Source organism: Oncorhynchus keta, chromosome 17, assembly GCF_023373465.1.
Source record: "Oncorhynchus keta strain PuntledgeMale-10-30-2019 chromosome 17, Oket_V2, whole genome shotgun sequence".
Taxonomy (NCBI): Eukaryota; Metazoa; Chordata; class Actinopteri; order Salmoniformes; family Salmonidae; genus Oncorhynchus; species Oncorhynchus keta.
In genome coordinates this window covers 79,993-99,630 of record NC_068437.1, presented here as the reverse complement: position 1 = coordinate 99,630, position 19,638 = coordinate 79,993, and the positions used below count along the sequence as shown (strand labels likewise).

At 39.9% G+C, this 19,638-nt stretch overlaps 3 protein-coding genes across 5 annotated transcripts in view; 1 reads left to right on the top strand and 2 right to left on the bottom strand.

Annotated features, from left to right (window-relative positions):
* LOC127908494 (membrane-associated guanylate kinase, WW and PDZ domain-containing protein 2-like) overlaps positions 1 to 19,638 on the top strand; it is a 136,257-nt gene that overhangs the window by 42,649 nt on the left and 73,970 nt on the right. The gene's annotated exons all lie outside the window — the stretch shown is intronic.
* LOC127908178 (putative nuclease HARBI1) lies at positions 8,181 to 10,117 on the bottom strand. The gene is made up of 4 exons (XM_052465222.1): positions 9,577 to 10,117; positions 9,392 to 9,507; positions 9,184 to 9,295; positions 8,181 to 9,089 (listed from the first exon to the last, which is right to left on the bottom strand). Exons 1-4 carry the CDS (start codon positions 10,046 to 10,048, stop codon positions 8,719 to 8,721), a joined length of 1,071 nt encoding a protein of 356 aa, XP_052321182.1. The 5' UTR covers positions 10,049 to 10,117; the 3' UTR covers positions 8,181 to 8,718.
* Positions 10,151 to 12,407, bottom strand: LOC118373215 (uncharacterized). 3 transcript variants are annotated; one of them, XM_052465224.1, is made up of 8 exons: positions 12,213 to 12,407; positions 11,290 to 11,360; positions 11,026 to 11,202; positions 10,874 to 10,935; positions 10,702 to 10,791; positions 10,573 to 10,614; positions 10,333 to 10,504; positions 10,151 to 10,253 (listed from the first exon to the last, which is right to left on the bottom strand). In XM_052465224.1, the coding sequence occupies exons 1-8, from the start codon at positions 12,368 to 12,370 to the stop codon at positions 10,240 to 10,242; spliced, it is 786 nt and encodes a 261-aa protein (XP_052321184.1). In that variant the 5' UTR covers positions 12,371 to 12,407; the 3' UTR covers positions 10,151 to 10,239. The 3 variants fall into 3 exon arrangements, with proteins under 3 accessions (XP_052321184.1, XP_052321183.1, XP_052321185.1); XM_052465223.1 differs by having other exon boundaries at positions 10,156 to 10,504; XM_052465225.1 differs by lacking the exon at positions 11,290 to 11,360 and having other exon boundaries at positions 10,156 to 10,504; positions 12,213 to 12,360.

The window sequence follows — 19,638 nt, the reverse complement described above, 5'->3', positions numbered from 1 at the left end:
CCCCCACTTATGTTACGAATCCCTTTTGGCCCGACGGTCTAGGGGGGGGGGGGGTGGTAATGAGACCCGTAACATAACTCATGCAAATTATTATTGTGACAAAGTAAAAGTGTGCACGAAATAACCACGACAACAGAAATCTACCGTCAAACTCTAGGTTTATTTATAAACACACGGTAATGGGGGGAGCAGGAAAAGGGGCTGAGCTGGACCCAAGGAAAGAAACAATAAGTATTCAAAAACACCCCTAAGCTAGACTAGCCTACTTTAACAACAGCTAACTAACCAAAAATACAGTGGGTGGTCCGCCCAGTTCTAACTAGTGTATTTAACAAAGTTCACCTACGGGTAGTGTATGCCCATGGGCGACTTGTCTTGGTTTCCCCCTTTTCCCACCAGCAACAAACAAATACCATAACCAAAAATAATACTCACAGGTGATGACAAAGTGCTATGAAGTGCTTTAAACAAAAGAGAGGTTTAAGACACAAAGCGAGAGTGAAACACAGAGACCTACAGGCATGGCATTTACAGAGAGATTGAGCTGAACTGAGCTGAGCTCTAGAACAAACAAACGATGGGGTTTTTAAACCATGGGGAAGGAACTGTGATAGGTCAGGAAATAGGAGGAGGTGTGTCTTCTGATTGATGATTGATTGTTGACTGATTGGGGAGTGATGGTTTTCACCTGTGAGGGGAGAAGGAGAGAAAAGAAACACACACACAGGATACACACACACACAGGATAACTGTATCCGTAACATCTACAATAGTTTTTCTGAGGTCTTGGTTGATTTCTTTTGATTTTCCCACGATGTCAAGCAAAGAGGCACTGAGTTTGAAGGTAGGCCTTGAAATACATTCACAGGTACATCTCCAATTGACTCAAATTATGTCAATTAGACTCAGAAGCGTATAAAGCCATGACATAATTTTCTGGAATTTTCCAAGCTGTTTAAAGGCACAGTCAACTTAGTGTATGTAAACCTCTGACCTACTGGAATTGTCATACACAATGAATTTTCAGTGAAATTTTCTCTCTGTAATTACTTTTTGGAAAAATTATTTGTGTCATGCACAAAGTAGATGTCTTAACCGACTTGCCAAAACTATAGTTTGTTAGCAAGAAATTTGTGGAGTGGTTGAAAAATGAGTTTTAATGACTCCAACCTAAGTGTATGTAAACTTCCGACTTCAACTTTAAGTCCAATTTATTATTATTTTTATTACTATTGACAAGGTGTATGGGACTGTGATTCCTGCGGGAATGAACTCACAACCCTGAAGTTGGGTTACAAGATTTGTATTTTAAACAACTATTTGCCGATCAAATGACTGAGAAACCAGTTTTTCAGAACAATATCATCTGCTTACATTTTTCTTTGTTTATTGAAGGACCAAACTGTTGAGGACTCGAACCCTTACCTGGCATGCAGACATTTTTATGTTTATGATGCGTTAATCCTTAGTTTTTGATGCTTTGCTGCTACGTTTGTGATGCGTTGCTGCTATGTTTTATTTATTGCTGCTACGTTTGTGATGCTTGATGCTACATTTGTGATACGTTGATGCAAAGTTTCTAATACGTTGCAGCTACGTTTGTGATGCATTGCTGCTACATTTGTGGTAAGTTGCTCTTACATTTGTGATGCGTGACTGCTACAGTTATGAGGTTTTAATGCTACCTTTGTGCTATGGTCGCTGCTATGTGCCGGTGTGTGTAAACGATGACAGAATACATTTTTTAATACATTTTCCCAGCTGCACAGCACTAAGCCTCTCACTGTCTCATGTCTTTCTCTGTATTGATTTTCTCTTTCACTCTTATCCCTCAATATCTCTGTTTGTTCCTGTAGCTCTTTTTATTTACGTATCCAGACAAGTCAGTTAAGAACAAATTATTATTTACAATGATGGCCTACCCCGGCCAAACCCAGACGATGCTGGGCCAATTATGCGCCGCCCTATGGGACTCATTATCACAGCCGAATGTGATGCAGCCTGGATTCAAACCAGGGACTCTAGTGACGCATCTTGCACTGAGACCTTTGTGCCACTCGGGAGCCTCTTTCTTAGTCTCTTTCTCTGTTCCCTCTCTCTAATCAATCCTTCTCTTTCTCTTTGCTCTCTCCATCATTCTGCTCCTCCCCTGTAATTTCCTCCAAGCTGTCCCTCTCTTTCTAGTCTCAGTCATGGCTGGGAAGAAGACCTACTCTCTCTCTCCCTTTATATTTCTCTCTTCCTTTTATCTTTCACTCTATACCCCCTAAACCTCTTCTCCAGGGCTGTAATGCTGTAATGCCGGTAGAGACAGAGTGGCAGTGGTTGCATCCAAATGCATCCTATTCACTATTTTGTGCACAATTTTTTTTACCAGGGCCCATAGTGCACCATATAGGGAATAGGGTGCCATTTGGGACAAACCCTAGGGTGGCAGGAAAGGTGATGTTACTGGCTATAGTTCAGCTCTCCAGAGTGGAGAATCAGACAGAATGGGAATAGGGCATGATGTATCGAGAACACATTCCTATTGGACTATTACATTATAGTCACAATCTTTATTTCAGTGACCTTGATTGTATTTCAGCTATCCTTTAACCTGATTTAGTTTTGAGCTTTTTTGCAGATGTCTTCAATAATATTGTGGATAATTATGCTCCCTTCAAAAAAATGTAAGGTTTAAAGGTCAGGACCACTGGCTTGGGCCTGGACTGGCAATTGAGGAAATAGTGTGAGACAAATCAGAAAGGCTAAATCTGATTTATTATGTAACCGCTCTTTTGGATTGTAATGGGAACCCGGTCACATTCTGGAAAACTGTCATTTCCCTGAAGGGTTCTACTTCCTCCTCTCTGCCACAACAAATTAATTCAGACTCTGGCCTCATTCTGGGGAAAAATGCCATCATTGATGCCATCATCATTTTATTTCAGCGTGTTATCTCTTTGAAAGAACGTCAAGTGTATTCACAATGATATTGAGTTGATAGGGGAAACATGCTGAATGATCAGAGAAATGATAGTCAACGCTTTTCTTTTGGGCTATTTACAGAAAAATAAGTCCTGGATGCTTTTCTAGCAATAGACAACCAGAAATCTTGTTTGCTTAAGTGTGCATAACCCATAATTATGGCTTAATAACCTACATTTGTTATTTAACATGGTTATGAGGAAATATTCCAAAAATATGGAAATCAGCTCTTGTGCTTCCACTCCATCAGGGTGGGGATAGTAGTTATCTTAATAAGTATCGTTCCATTTCAATACTTGTCTTACTAAGATTCTTGAACCCTTGAATTCTTATAACTTTGCTCTTTTTTATTTTGAATGTAAACCAATCAAGGTTTAGGCCTGAGGGGTGCAACTCAATATTAGGAAGGTGTTCATAATGTTTTGTGCATTATCAGTGTACATCATTAGGCTTTTTTGATATCGGCCGATTGTAAATTGTAATTTTGCAAAGAGAAATACACGCAAAACTTTAAGCTATATATTAATTTCACAGAGGGAATGATGTGTCCATTAATCAGCACAGCTGAACTGTTCCTAGGCCGTCATTGAAAATAATAATTTGTTCTTAACTGACTTGCCTAGTTAAATAAAGATAAAAAAAATCTGAGATCTTCCCCAATACCGTCATTCAGAAAACCCCCACAGCAAATGATGAACTTCTTGAATATAGGGGGCGCTATTTGAATTTTTGGATGAAAAAAGTTCCCCTTTTAAACAAGATATTTTGTCACGAAAAGATGCTCGACTATGCATATAATTGACAGCTTTGGAAAGAAAACACTCTGACGTTTCCAAAACTGCAAAGATATTGTCTGTGAGTGCCACAGAGCTGATGTTACAGAAAAACCCCAGATAAAAATCCAATCAGGAAGTGCCGCATTTTTTAAAAACTGCCTCATTCCAATGACTCCTTATATGGCTGTGAAGGAGCTAGGAGTCAGCTTATATTTTCCACGGTTTCCCAAAGGTTTCTGCAGGATTGTGACGTATTTGTAGGCATATCATTGGAAGATTGACCATAAGAGACTACATCTACCAGGTGGTCGCTTGGTGTCCTCCGTCGCAATTATTGCGTAATCTCCAGCTGCAGTATTTTTCCGTTTACTACTGATGAGAAGCCAACTGCCACCACTGATAGATTATCAAATAGATATGTGAAAAACACCTTGAGGATTGATTCTAAACAACGTTTGCCATGTTTCTGTTGATATTATGGAGCTAATTTGGAAAAAAGTTTGGCGTTGTAAGTGACTGCATTTTCCGGTCTTTTTCTTTGCCAAACATGATGAACAAAACGGAGCTATTTCGTCTACACAAATAATCTTTTTGGAAAAAGTGAACATTTGCTATCTAACTAAGATTCTCGTCATTGAAAACATCCGAAGTTAGTCAAAGGTAAATTATTTTATTTGAATGCTTTTCTTGTTTTTGTGAAAATGTTGCCTGCTGAATGCTAGGCTTAATGCTATGCTAGCTATCAATACTCTTACACAAATGCTTGTGTAGCTATGGTTTAAAAGCATATTTTGAAAATCTGAGATGACAGTGTTGTTAACAAAAGGCTAAGCTTGCGTTTGAATATATTTATTTAATTTAATTTGCGATTTTCATGAATAGGAAACGTTGCGTTATGGTAATGAGCTTGAGGCTATGATTACGCTCCCGGATACGGGATTGCTCGACGCTAGAGGTTAAACAGGACCATGTTTTCAAAACAAGTGTTTCTGAGCATATGTCCATATTACACAAGTAAGCGAACAGTTAAAAAATCTGGAATGCAGGCAGGCTCTTTAGACCTCTATATAGAAAAGTGTAACGACCGTTGGTGGAAGAAGGTGAGGACCAAGATGCAGCATGGTAAGTGTTTATCATTATTTTAATAAACTGAACACTAAATACAACAAGGAACAAAAGAAACAGCCGAAACAGCTCCGTCAGGTGCAAAACACACTAAACAGAAAATAACTACCCACAACCCATAGTGGGAAAACAGGCTGCCTAAGTATGGTTCTCAATCAGAGACAACGATTGACAGCTACCTCTGATTGGGAACCATACCAGGCCAAAACCAGAAATACAAAATATAGAAAAAAAACATTTAAAAAATAACAGACTGCCCACCCTAGTCACACCCTGGCCAAACCAAAATAGATAATAAAAAGCCTCTCTATGGCCAGGGCATGGCAATAAGTGAATATACCCAACACATCACCACTTCTTGTTATGTTGGGCGAATACATTTTTTTTCTCAATGACATGTATTACTAAAATAAAGGTTTAATGAATTGCAGTCAGGCACACCATTACTACAAGACAAAATAGCTCGCTCAATCTAGCATGATGGTCTTGTAAGTATAAAATCAAAGCTTGCTTTCATATAATAATATAAAAGTACAAATGACCAACATAGTTACTGTAGTAGGTCAAAGCTGTGTGCTGGAAAACCTTGGTCGAACATGGGTGGAGTAGATATTGTGATGCTCATGAATTTCCTTTCTTTTTTGGCTTCAGACCAATGCCTACTTCACACTTAAAACCTCTCTTTTACAGTCGAAGTTGGAAGTTTACATACATTTAGGTGGGAGTCATTAAAACTCATTTTTCAACCACTCCACAAATGTCTTGTTAATTAACAAACTATAGTTTTGGCAAGTCAGTTATGTCATGCACCAAATAGAGTAAGTAATTTTTCCAACAATTGTTTACAGACACATTTTTTCACTAAGTTGACTGTGCCTTTAAACAGCTTGCAAAATCCCAGAAAATGATATCATGGCTTTAGAAGCTTCTGATAGGCTAATTGACATCATTTGAGTTATTTGGAGGTGTACCTGTGGATGTATTTCAAGTCCTACCTTCAAACTCAGTGCCTCTTTGCTTGACATAATGGGAAATCAAAAGAAATCAGCCAAGACCTCAGAAGAAAAATTGTAGACCTCCACAAGTCTGGTTCATCCTTGAGAGCAGTTTCCAAATGCCTGAAGGTACCACATTCATCTGTACAAACAATAGTATGCAAGTATAAGCACCATGGGACCACGCAGCCGTCATACCGCTCAGGAAAGAGACGCGTTCCGTCTCGTAGAGATGAATGTACAGTGGTGTAAAAAGTGCAAATCAATCCCAGAATAACTGCAAAGGACCTTGTGAAGATGCTGGAGGAAACCGTTACAAAAGCATCTATATCCACAGTAAAACCAGTCCTATATCGACATATCCTGAAAGGCTGCTCAGCAAGGAAGAAGCCCCTGCTCCAAAACCGCCATAAAAAAGCCAGCCAGACTACGGTTTGCAACTGCACATGGGAAAAAAGATCATACTTTTTGGAGAAATGTCCTCTGGTCTGATGAAACAAAAATAGAACCGTTTGGTCATAATGACCATTGTTATGTTTGGAGGAAAAAGGGGAGGCTTGCAAGCCGAGAGAACACCAATCCCAACTGTGAAGCACAGGGGTGGCAACATCATGTTGTGGGGGTGCTTCGCTGCAGGAGGGACCGGCTCACTTCACAAAATAGATGGCGTCATGAAGATGGAAAATTATGTGGATATATTGAAGCAACATCTCAAGACATCATGTTAAAAGCTTAGTCTCAAATGGGTCTTCCAAATGGACAATGACCCCAAGCAAACTTCCAAAGTTGTGGCAAAATGTCTTGAAAGGACAACAAGGTCAAGGTATTGGAGTGGCAAAGCCCTTACCTCAATCATATAGAACATTTGTGGGCAGAACTGAAAAAGCATGTGCGAGCAAGGAGGCCTACAAATCTGACTCAGTTACACCAGCTCTGTCAGGAGGAATGGGGACAAATTCTCCCAACTTATTGTGGGAACCTTGTGGAAGGCTACCCAAAATGTTTGACCCAAGCTAAACAATTTAAAACAACACTACCGGAGACTAATTGAGTGTATGTAAACTTCTGACCCACTGGGAATGTGATGAAAGAAATAAAAGCTGAAATAAATCACTCTACTATTAGTCTGACATTTCACATTTCTTAACTTGTTATGGCTAGCATTCTTTGCGGAAAAATAATAATCTTAGAACGGCGCTCAGAACCCAAAGAAATAGCCGCCATTTTGGCGTCAACAGAAGCTACAAAAAAAACACTATAAATATTCCCTTACCTTTGAATATCTTCATCAGAAGGCAGTACCAGGAATCCCAGTTCGACAATAAATGACTGATAAAGCCATAAAGCCCACCATTTAGCCACTTGTTGTTAGCTTGTTCAGCCCAGCATTCAATGCTCAAAAAGCATGAGCAGTTCCTCCAGACAAAAACTAAAAAAGTTCCGTTACAGGTCGCAGAAACAAGTCAAATGATGTATGCAATCCATATTTAGGATGTTTTAAACATTAATCAGCAATAAGGTTCCAACCGGAGAATTTCATTGTTTTAAGAAACGCATTGGAACGGAAGAACACTCTCTTGTGACCGCGCGCAATGAGACTGAGGCTTTCTGTCAGACTACCCACTCAAAGAGCTATAATGAGCCCCTCCTTTATAGTAGAATCATACAAATAGAATCTAAAGACGGCGACATCTTGTGGAAGCCCTAGGAAGTGCATAAACATCCATATCTAAGCTGGGGCCTGTTGCACAAAACTAGGATAAGGGATTAAGCCAGGATATCTTGGTGATCCTGGCTCAATTGATCCGTAATCCGGTTGCACTAAAGATGGATAGGGGGCAGGAGGATATGTTATGGTATAAATTACCATGGAGATTTATTCTGTGGAGCTAGCCTGCTCCAGACCAGGCTAAATTCCAGGATCTATTTAATCTCATCCCTAATGTCAGTCAGCAGTCACCACAAATGGAAACCAATAGTTATTTCACTGCTCACTATACATTGTTATCACATATAACTAGACCCACTGTCATTATTTAAACGTTTGTGATCATTAATTTCAATGATTTTGGATAAAAATGATTTTTAGATGTTGCTATCATTAGATAATTTACAGTTTCCCATAGACTATATATAAAATGATAGAATATTAGGGCCACAGAGGGAAAAAAAAAGACAAGTCATAATATTGTAACCAGTTGTTTTAAAGGAGGACAGTTGTTAAAATGACAGATGCGGGCATTTCGTGAAATTGTACTTCAGTATGGTTTCATAAACAAAGACATGCTGATGTGCCAGAATATTAAGTATCACATTGTCATAAGTATCAAAACTGTAAAAACAATATGTAGCTTTTCTGCAGAAAGAACCAGCCTCATAAATTTATGACTTTATCCTTTTTCTTCAGTGTGGCCCTAGTACTCTGTCATATAAACAAATACACATTCCATATGAATATAAAAACACAATGTGTAACATTATGTTCCTTTATTGAATAAGGACAAAACAAAGCAGGTAAACCATCAGCTCCTTTCGAAACTGAAGTCACAGTGACTCTACAAGATGGAAAGCACAGAATCCAAGCATATTATACAAAATGATACATACACATTCAAAGGTCTGTATATAACACACCCTGCATGTCTGCACACTAAAATAAATGCAGGACAAATCCATACACATCAACTGAACAGACAAATGAATGGATGCAGTAGCCTCCCTGCAGCCTTGTATTACACACAGTATACCGCACAAACATCATAAGAGGCCAAATTCGTAAAAAAACGAACCCAAAAAACCCAAATTCCTCTGCCACCGCAGGACATATTTAACCAAAATTGAAAGCACACATACTAACTAAAATAATTCAACACATATTGGTCCCTCAGCAGCCGACCACTGTCGTCATCAGGGAAGATTGCCGGATTGTCCCAGTCCATGGCTGGTGGCACTCTGGGGGCCCTCTCCTTCCTCAGGCAGGCCACATTGTGGAGGACAGCACAAGCCACAGTAATATCACATGCCCTAACAGGGCTGACCCTTAATTTGTGAAGGCAGTGAAAGCGTGCCTTCAGGAGGCCAAAGGTCATTTCAACTCTGGCCCTGGTCCTGGCATGGGCATGGTTGTAGGCCTGCTGTGCTTCCTGGGGGTCTGTGAAAGGTGTCAGGAGAAAAGGCTGGCAGCCATACCCCCTGTCTCCCAGCAACACACCAGAGAATTCACCTGTCAACACAAAATCTCATCATTACTACCTCATAAACACAGTGATATTCTTGACACAGCCATGATGGTTATAAATAGGGGTTGTGTGGCTTACCTTGTGATAGGCACTGATAGATTTCAGAGGCCCGAAAGATTCTGGAGTCATGGACTGAGCCAGGCCATTTTGCCACAACATTGCTGATCACACAGTCAGCATTGCAGACCATCTGAAATCATAAGATGAGGAATATTACACCAATCAATGCACATCACTGGCAATGCAGAGTGTTCGTCAATGGACAATATCAAAAAGTTATGTTCACCTGAACATTAATGCTGTGAAAGGATTTCCTATTCACAAAATCGGCCTCATGGGCACCTGAGGGGGCTTTTATCCTTATGTGTGTGCAGTCCACTGCACCAATGACATTGGGGAAACCTGTCACACAAAGTAATGAGTATCCTACTATGTGTTAACAGTTGTCCTGTAATTTGTAGATCCTCTTACCTGCAATCCTATAGAACTCCTCTTTGATGTCACAGAGTCTTCTGTGGCCAGGGAAGGAGATGAAGACATCTGCTAATGCTTTGATAGCCAGACACACACTCCTTATTGTGCGGCAAATTGTGGCCTTGTTCAGCTGTTCTGCATCCCCCACTGAGTACAGGAAGGCTCCACTAGCAAAAAAGCGCAAGGCCACACAAACCATTTGCTCCACACTCAGTGCATGGCTCCGTGCAGTGCGGTGCTTAATCCTGGGACCCAGTAGTCTGCATAGATACCTGATGCCATCTGCAGAAAACCTGTATCTTTCATATAGATGGTCGTCAGGGAAGGCCAGTGGGTCCAACCGGTCCCTGAAGACCCTTTCTCGCCTGAAGGCTCTCCTCAGCACAAGTGCTTCTTCATCCACCACATCTCGCACGAATGGGCATGCCATTGTCAGAGCAGAAAGGAACACACAATTTTGGGCCTTCATATAGGCTAGTGGCCACACCTGGTGCTGGGGGGGTGGGCAAAAGAGGGCGATGCCTTATAACGATGACATGGTTGTACTGATTGCTGGGAAAATAAAAAAATGCCACCGTCCTGTGTGCTCACAATAAGAGCTCATATGTCATGGCTCACTTGACTTTACGAGAATATACCTAATTTTTATTTTGAGCTGTGTCATCTTCTTGGAGCTGGGGGAGGAAATACAAATAATGATTAATACATTTGTGTTACAGTTAGCATACAGTGTACATTGAAGGCATATCTCACCTCCCTCAAGTTTTTTTATTTCAAGGTCCAGTTTCCTAATTGTCCTCTTTTTTATTTCGGACTCCAGTGCAAGATTTTCCATCTTTTTCTTCTTGTACTGAATGTCTATGTCTGCCAGTTCTATTTGGCGCCGGAGGTGGTTGCCATACAACTTTCTGATAGCTTGTGAGCTCTGTGAACACAATACAATTAGCGCAGCTGGAATTTGGCAGGATGTGGTGTCCTTTTATTAATACGCACTATGTTGCCAGGCTGGTTTTCCCACTGTATAGCATCTGGGTCCTGTAAAAGAAATTAGATGTTTTGATTTTGATGAGGACTCCTCACCATTGTAGAGTAAATAGTACTTTCACAGTCTTACCATGATACCTCATGCCTTCTGGAATCCAGAGAGATGGTCTCCTCCTCATCATCATCGTCTCCATCATGTGCTGTTGCTGCTGCACTGGGGCCTTCACCCTATCACATTTAATCGGATTCATATTGAAGCTAGTAGACAAGACATGCCAGGCCTACAGTATGCCTTTGATGGAGTACTCACTGGATCAGCATCGTCTGGTGCTTGTGCTGGTGGCTCTAACAGGAACACAGTGCTGCCAGACACTGCAAGGCAATAGGTAAACCAAAGTCAGACAGTCCAAATTGATTCAATATGAATGTGGTTGTATCCCATGTAGAGATGGAAGGACATACCTTGAATGAAGCGGGTGGCATCTTGGGAGGAACCTATGCTCGTCTCTTTCCCCCCAGGGATCCCCTCTAAGACGGGCCTGCCTTTATTTAGCGCCAAGGCCATGTCCTCTGCTGGGGTAAGGTCAGCCTTTGGTGACCCACCACCCGTGCCTTGTCTGTGGGTATTCTTTTTCACTGCTAAAACAGTACAGACAATGTGTGAGCAGGCACCTTCTGGGTACAATATATGCTTGTGCTTTGTTAAATATTAGTCAGGGACCATACCATTCTGCAGAATGTTCTTGTATTTGATTTTGACCTGCTGCCATGTCCGTTTTGGCCCGTTCATGTTTAATCTACACACACACACACATTTAATGGAGTCACACTGCAAAAAAATTACTTGGTATTTTTGTCTTGTTTTCAGTAAAAATATTTTTAAAAAAAACTTAAATAAAGATGTATTTTCTTGATTTGCTAAATGACCTAGCAAAATAAGTATAGTTTAGACAAAAAATATAAACTTTAAGTAAATGTGTGCTTAAAACAAGCAAATAAAAAATCTGTCAATATAATAAAAATTATCTTGAAATAAGTTTACTTTTTCCATAAACACTTAATTTTAGATAAGTTCTCGTTTCACTGGCAGATTTTTTTGCTTATTTTCCTAGGTAATTTTGCTCAAGAAAATATTCAAGATGTTTTTTAGATTTTTTTTTAACTGAAAACAAGACACAAATACTAAGTAAGAAAGACATTTTTGCAGTGCAGTGAGCAACCGACCTTGGGTCCTTTGAAAGGCGCTATATAAATTAAAGTGATTATTATTATAGCTCATCTATTTATTCAATTAAATTTTATTTATATAGCACTTTTCACAATTGTTTCATTCTGTCAAAGCAGCTTTACATTAATGAAAGCAGGAGAAACACAAAAAACGGTGGACAACATAAGAAGCAGAGTACAACGGCTAAGATTAAACCGTACTGAGCGTAGTAACGTTAAATAATAATAATTTATCATAGCTTTATACAGTGTGATGGACTTACTTTACACAATTTCACTCATATCTGCAGTGCATTTCAATTAAAAATTTAACCGTTTCATAATTACAGTACAACTGCGTTTTTGGAGATGTGAATTAAATATTTGAATTGTAATTGTGATGTTTCAGCGGAGCGGTGAGTGTGTAATTGTGCACTACTTACGCATTCAGGCGGTCTGCAATACTTTGCCACGCTTTTTCTCTTTGCTTTATCACTGTGGCGGTGTTGCCTTTCTTCTTAATTATATCTTTTACCTCCTCGTATGCCTCCATGAGGATTTGTGCTTCCGACGGGGAAAAGTACGCGGCTCTAGTTGCCATGGTAAATCAGTTAATCTGTGATCTGTGGCGGGGTCTATTTGAGTGAGCTGTGAGCGCGCACCTATCCAGGATTGGTTTCACCTGGCTTAATGAATCCGTGTCTGCTCATCCTGGCTTGGTCTTTGTGCAACCAATTAAGCCTGGACGCACATGTTTTGGCTTCATTGAGCTCAGCTGAGTCATTTATCCCGGATGTCTTAATTCTACTTTTGTGCAACAGGCCCCTGGACTTCAAATTGCACTGTTTTCAAAATTAAGGTCTCACTTCCTGTTTGGATTTTTTATCTCAGGTTTTTGTCTGCCATGAGTTCTGTTATACTCAGACATAATTCAAACAGTTTTAGAAACTTCAGTGTTTTTTTATCCACCAGTAATAATAATATGCATATATTCCCATCTGGGAAAGAGTAGGAGGCAGTTTACTCATCCAAAAGGGAAAATGCTGCCCCCTAGCCCCAACAGGTTAAAATAAAGTGGTGATCCAAACTGACGACAGGGAATTTCTACTAGGATTAAATGTCAGGAATTGTGAAAAACTGAGTTTAAATGTATTTGGCTAAGGTGTATGTAAACTTCCGACTTCAACTGCATAAATCTGTATATTACGGTAAAACAATGATCTATTGTATATTATTATTCTGCAAGCCACAACACTGCAGCGGAAACTCCTCCTATAAATATGTTCATTTTAGGCACAAAAGAAAAGCATAGTCTGGGGGACATGCCACTGGCCACTTAATATTCCGATGTGTTTTGTTTATTTTCTCAGTTTTTGTATTTTGTTAACAAGTTTGAAGGTAAGACCCAGGTGCAGACAATGTTGAAGTAACAAAAGTTTATTAAATTGAACACGGGCAGTCAAAGGTACAGGACGGCAGGCAGGTTCGGAGTAAGGTCAGGCAGTGGTCGGTCATCCAGAATAGCGGGGAAAAGGTACAAAATGGCAGACAGGCTCACGGTCAGGGCATGCAGAGGTCGGTAAATCCAGAGTAGTGGGGCAAAGGTATGATATGGTAGGCAGGCTCGGGGCAGGCAGAAAGGTCAATATCGGGAAAACTAGAAAACAGGACAGGAAAAAACGCTGGTATATATGAATGAACAAAACAAATTGGCAACAAAGAGAGAACACAGGTATAAATACACAGGGGATAATTGGGCAGATGGGCGACACCTGGAGGGGGGTGGGGACAATCAAAGACAGTTGAAATGGATCAGGGTGTGACATTTGCAGTGTACGGTATCCCTGGGGTCCAGTGCTCTCACAATTCATATTATGTACAGTATGTGTAGGCCAATTTGGAAACTGTAGAGTGACTACATAATTCATCCTTATCTCTGAAAAATGCATGTGGATATGACAAATACAGTACACTTTACAGGTTCCTGTATCATAGGGATGGTACTCAATACTGTATGACCTGGGCCTATGTCAACAAGCTCTCACAGTCTCACGTCAGAATTTAACATTAATTATGTTTCTCAAACATCAAATTTAGAAGTGTTTGGTTACTTTTTTTGTATAGTTTAGGCATTAACCTCTAGTGACACCCCATCCCGTGAATGGGACCGTTGTCATCATCTGACACTAATTAGCATAACGCAACGGACATAAATCTTCCTAGAAAATCTTCCTATTCATGAAAATCACAAGTGAAATATATTGGAACACAGTTTAGCCTTTTGTTAATCACCCTGCCATCTCAGATTTTCAAAATATGCTTTACAGCCAAGGCTAGACAAGCATTTGTGTACGTTTCTCGATAGCCTAGCATAGCATTATGCCTTGCTAGCAGCAGGTGACCTTGTCACGGAAATCAGAAAATCAATCAAATTCAATTGTTTACCTTTGATGAATTTCGGATTATTTTACTCACGAGACTCCCAGGTAGATAGCCAAAGTTCATTTTTTCTCCAAAATATTATTTTTGTAGGTGAAATAGCTCCGTTTGTTCTTCACGTTTGGCTGAGAAATCGACTGGAAATTGCGGTCACGACAACGCCGAAAAATATTCCAAATTAGCTCCATAATATTGACAGAAACATGGCAAACGTTGTTTATAATCAATCCTCAAGGTGTTTTTCAAATATTTATTCGATAATATATCATCCAGGACAATTGGTTTCTCAGTAGAAGCGATTGGAATATTGGCTACCTCTGTATTTTACGCGATACTTTCTCTGGGAGCATCAAGTGACCACTTGCGCAATGAAGCCGCCTATGGTTATTCTTCAACATAAATGCGTAAAACTACGTCACAATGCAGGTTAAAACCTCTTAAGGCTAGGGGGCACTATTTTAATTTTTGGAAAAATAACGTTCCCAAAGTAACCTGGCTATTTCTCAGGACCAGATGCTAGAATATGCATATAATTGACAGTTTAGGATAGAAAACACTCTAAAGTTTCAAACTGTAAAAAATATTGTCTGTGAGTATAACAGAACTGATATTACAGGCGAAAGCCTGAGAAAAATCCAATCAGGAAGTGACTCTTATTTTGAAACCCCTGTCTTCCTATGCATCCCTATTGCCCATTGAAAGGGATATCAACCAGATTCCTTTTTCTATGGCTTCCCTAATGTGTCTAGCCATTAGACATAGTTTCAGGCTTTTATTTTGAAAAATGAGCGTGAACGACAACATTGCGTCAGTGGTCAGGTGGTGGCTCTCAGAGTGATTTGTGCGTAATAGACAAAGGCGGCCATTGTTCCTCTCGCTCCTACTGAAAAGCCAATTGTCCCGGTTGATATATTATCGAATAAATATTTGAAAAACAACATGAGGGTTGATTATAAAAAACGTTTGCCATGTTTCTGTCGATATTATGGATCTAATTTGGAGGGTTTTTTCGGCGTTGTTGTGATCACAATTCCCGGTGGATTTCTCAACAAAACGTGGACAAGAAACTGAGGTATTTCGGCTATAAAAATAATATTTATGGAACAAAAGGAACATTTGCTGTCTAACTGGGAGTCTCGTGAGTGAAACATCCGAGGCTCATCAAAGGTAACCGATTTAATTTGATTGCTTTTCTGATTTTTGCGACCAAGCTTCCTGCTGCTGGCTGGACATAATGCTATGCTAGGCTATCGATAAACTTACACAAATGCTTGTCTTGCTTTGGCTGTAAATATAATTTAATAATCTGAGATGACAGGGTGATTAACAAAAGGCTAAGCTGGGTTTCACTATATTTCACTTGTGATTTCATGAATCTGAATATTTTCTAGTAAGATTTTTTTTGTCCGTAGCGTTATGCTAATTAGTGTAGTTGATGACAATTCTCCCGGATCCGGGAGGGGTAGTTTCAAGAGTTAACCTCTTTTATTGGCTCAAATTTCCGACCAATCAGCCTCTTACCAACCCTTAGTCAACTTTTGAAAAAAAACTGTTTGTCCAGATGCATTGCTATTTTACAGTAAACAAATTGACAGCAGACTTTCAGCACGCTTAAAGGGAAATACATTGAACAAGCACAGCACTTACACAAATGACTGAGGATTGGCTGAGCGAAATTGATGATAAAAAGATTATGGGGGATGTTTTGTTAGACTTGCGGCTTTTGAAATTAATGATCAAAGTCTGCTGCTGGAAGATGGTATGTGTTATGGCTTTACACCCCCTGCTATATTATGGATAAAGAGTTCTGTCTAACAGAACCCAGAGGGTGTTCTTTAATACATGCCACCAGAGGTCTCTTCACAAACCCCAAGTCCAGAATAGACCATTGGAGGCCCACAGTACTGCATAGACCCATGACTATATGGAACTCTATTCCACATCAGGTAACTGATGCAAGCAGTATGCAAAAGATAAAAATACAAAATAGACCTTATGGAACAGCGGGGACTGTGAAGAGATACACGCACACAAACGATAGCACTCTACATTCACGTTCATTGAAATAACGTTGTATGGTGGTATTATACACCCTATTCCCTATATGGTGCAGTACTTTTGACCAGGTCCAAAAGTAGTGCACTATGTAGAGAATAGGGTGCCATTGGGGACATAACCATGGTCAGTTGAATGGCCAGATGCCAGCTCAGACTAAGTTAGGCATTCATACGTATCAGAATATCAAAGCCTTTACGAACTAGAAAGGCTCCTTCCAGCTCCATCACTTCTTTGTTCAGTCTTCACTCAGACTCTCTCTCGCGTGCTGTCTCGTTTTCTCTTCTTATTTTCTTTCTACCAATCATCCTCTCATTCTGGTCGGCAGGTATTGATTGACTCATTCTATGCTCTCTCTCATTCTCTTTTTGTCTCTGAGTTAGACTGTGATTAGTGTCTCTGGACTTTTGTCAGTGTGTGTGTGTTCACCTGGACTAACCCACTGGAATGACTGATAGGTGAGTCGCACGCACACAGACACACACACACACACACACATATGCAGCAATTAAAAGTATATCAGTATTTATCTCATCAACACACTTGTTACATAGCAAAGCCAGCAAAGTCATGTCCTTTGTAGTGGAAATATCCTGTATTACAAAATCATGAGAGCAAACCACACACAAGTCAGAGTTATCTTAAAGTCCATCTTTAATTATATGAGCCTCATCACAACCCTGTGACTCTCAGATCAATTCAGTGTCTGTAAATGAATTCTCTGAGAGTGCTTACACATTGCAACTGAGATCCTTTATAGTAAAGACACACATAGCCAGACAGTATTGGCTATAAATTGTCGTTCAGCTTTGTCTCCTAAACTATGTTCTTATCTCGCTCTTGGTACCACTCAGGACCAAAAACAAAACCTCACCCACTAGCATATATCAAATACACCCTCTCCTGGACAAGATCACAGAGAGACAGTGACTGGCACACAGACATTGTGGAGCCACCTATCTGGTTCCCCATTTATCACACCATCCCTTCACATGGTTTAGGAATAGTTTACACATTCACAGATAAGACTAACCTTTCCCCTCTCTGGGGCCCAATGTAACTTAGCACTAGCAGGAAAGGGATACCTGCAAACGGCCAACACTATAGTACAACAAAATACATTCTAAATGACAAGTATCTCACAAGCATATTATGAAAATAAAACATCTTATCTATGTTACCCAACTAATTCTGATTCTGCCACGACACCTTGGGCTGCTGAACATAGTGATGTGTACTGTACATGCACGCACACATGCACGCACACATAAGCATACGCACACGGACACACACACAGGGACATACACACAAAGTACATATCCACACACACACTAACCCACACTCACACCCCCACACACACTCCCCTATCCTTCAGACTGGCATCGGGTCTTGATGCAGAGTGGCGTGTATTGGTCATGCTGATAGACACAGAGTGACAGGCTGGGGCTGTGAAGAGCACTGCAGTATAGACACAGGGAAAAGACTGAGTCTATGCTTTGTTTCAGACTCACATAGACCAGGCAGGTCACCCATGATACAAGTTGGTATTCTGTATTCCATCCATGATAAAAGCGTCTGCTAAATGGCATATATTATTTATATTATTATTATGTCTGAGGATGTCAGGAGATGCAGTAAAAACCGGCCACTAGAGGCACCAGTGAACGATGTTACCTTCAGGTAGGCTTTGGTGTTGCTGAGCTGATGTGGATGGCCCTAATCATCTGTTTCTGGTTCCAAAGGTTGCATTTTCAAATCCAGCGATAGAAGGTTTGTTTTTATATTTTTGTTTTAAACCTATCCCAAATATTAACCCTTACATTACCCATTGAGTTAATGCCAAACTTAAGAATTCAGAGTTAATATTCTTGGGTAGCGGAATGACTTTTGCGTCCTTCCAGGCCAGAGGGCACACAATTTCTAGTAGGCTTAAATAGAAGATATGGTAATTAGGAGTGTCAGTATAGTCTGCTATTGTCCTCATACACCGTCCAATTTGTCAGACCCCGGTGGCTTGTCATTATTGATAGACAACATTAATTTGTTAACTTCTTGCGTCGAGCCATCCCGGATCCGGTATCGTGACTACAGCCTCAAGCTCATTAGCATAACACAACGTTAACTCTTCATGAAAATCGCAAATGAAATGAAATTAATCTATTTGCTCTCAAGCTTAGCTTTTTGTTAACAACACTGTCATCTCAGATTTTCAAAATATGCTTCTCAACCATTGCAAAACAAGCATTTGTGTAACAGTATTGATGGCTAACATGGCATTTAGCGTAGCATTTAGCGTTAGCATTCAGCATGCAACATTTTCCACAAAAACCATAAAAGCATTCAAATAAAATCATTTACCTTTGAAGAACTTCAGATGTTTTCAATGAGGAGACTCTCAGATAGCAAATGTTCAGTTTTTCCTGAAAGATTATTTGTTTAGGACAAATCGCTCCGTTTTCTGCGTCACGTTTAGCTACGAAAAAAAACCTGTATCCAGGATTGTGTAAATCTATCAGCAAGCTCATTAGCATAACACAACGTTAACTATTCATGAAAATCACAAATGAAATTAAATTAATCTATTTGCTCTCAAGCTTAGCCTTTTGTTAACAACACTCATCTCAGATTTTCAAAATATGCTTCTCAACCATTGCAAAACAAGCATTTGTGTAACAGTACTGATGGCTAACGTACCATTTAGCGTTAGCATTCAGCATGCAACATTTTCCACAAAAACCATAAAAGCATTCAAATAAAATAATTTACCTTTGAAGAACTTCAGATGTTTTCAATGAGGAGACTCTGTTAGATAGCAAATGTTCCGTTTTTACAAAAAATATTATTTGTGTCGACTAATCGCTCTGTTTTGTTCATTGCGTTTGGGTAAGGAAAAGATAATAATAATAATAATAAGTAATTAAAACGCTAACTTTTTTCCAAATTAACTCCATAATATCGACAGAAACATGGCAAACCGATGTTTAGAATCAATCCTCAAGGTGTTTTTCACATATCTATCGACGATAAAATCCATCGTGGCATTTTACTTTCTGTTCTGAAGAAATGGAACGCGCATGGACCTACAGATTACGCACACAGGACACCGGGCGGGACACCAGGTAAATGTAGTCTCTTATGGTCAATCTTCCAATGATATGCCTACAAACACATCACAATGCTGCAGACACCTCAGGAAATAGACAGAAAGCACGGGATCATTCCTGGCGCATTCACAGCCATATAAGGAGACATTGGAACACAGCGCCTTCAGAATCTGGGGCATTTGCTGTATGAAACTTCATCTTGATTTTGCCTGTTGCATTAGTTCTGGGGCACTCACAGATAATATCTTTGCAGTTTTGGAGACGTCAGAGT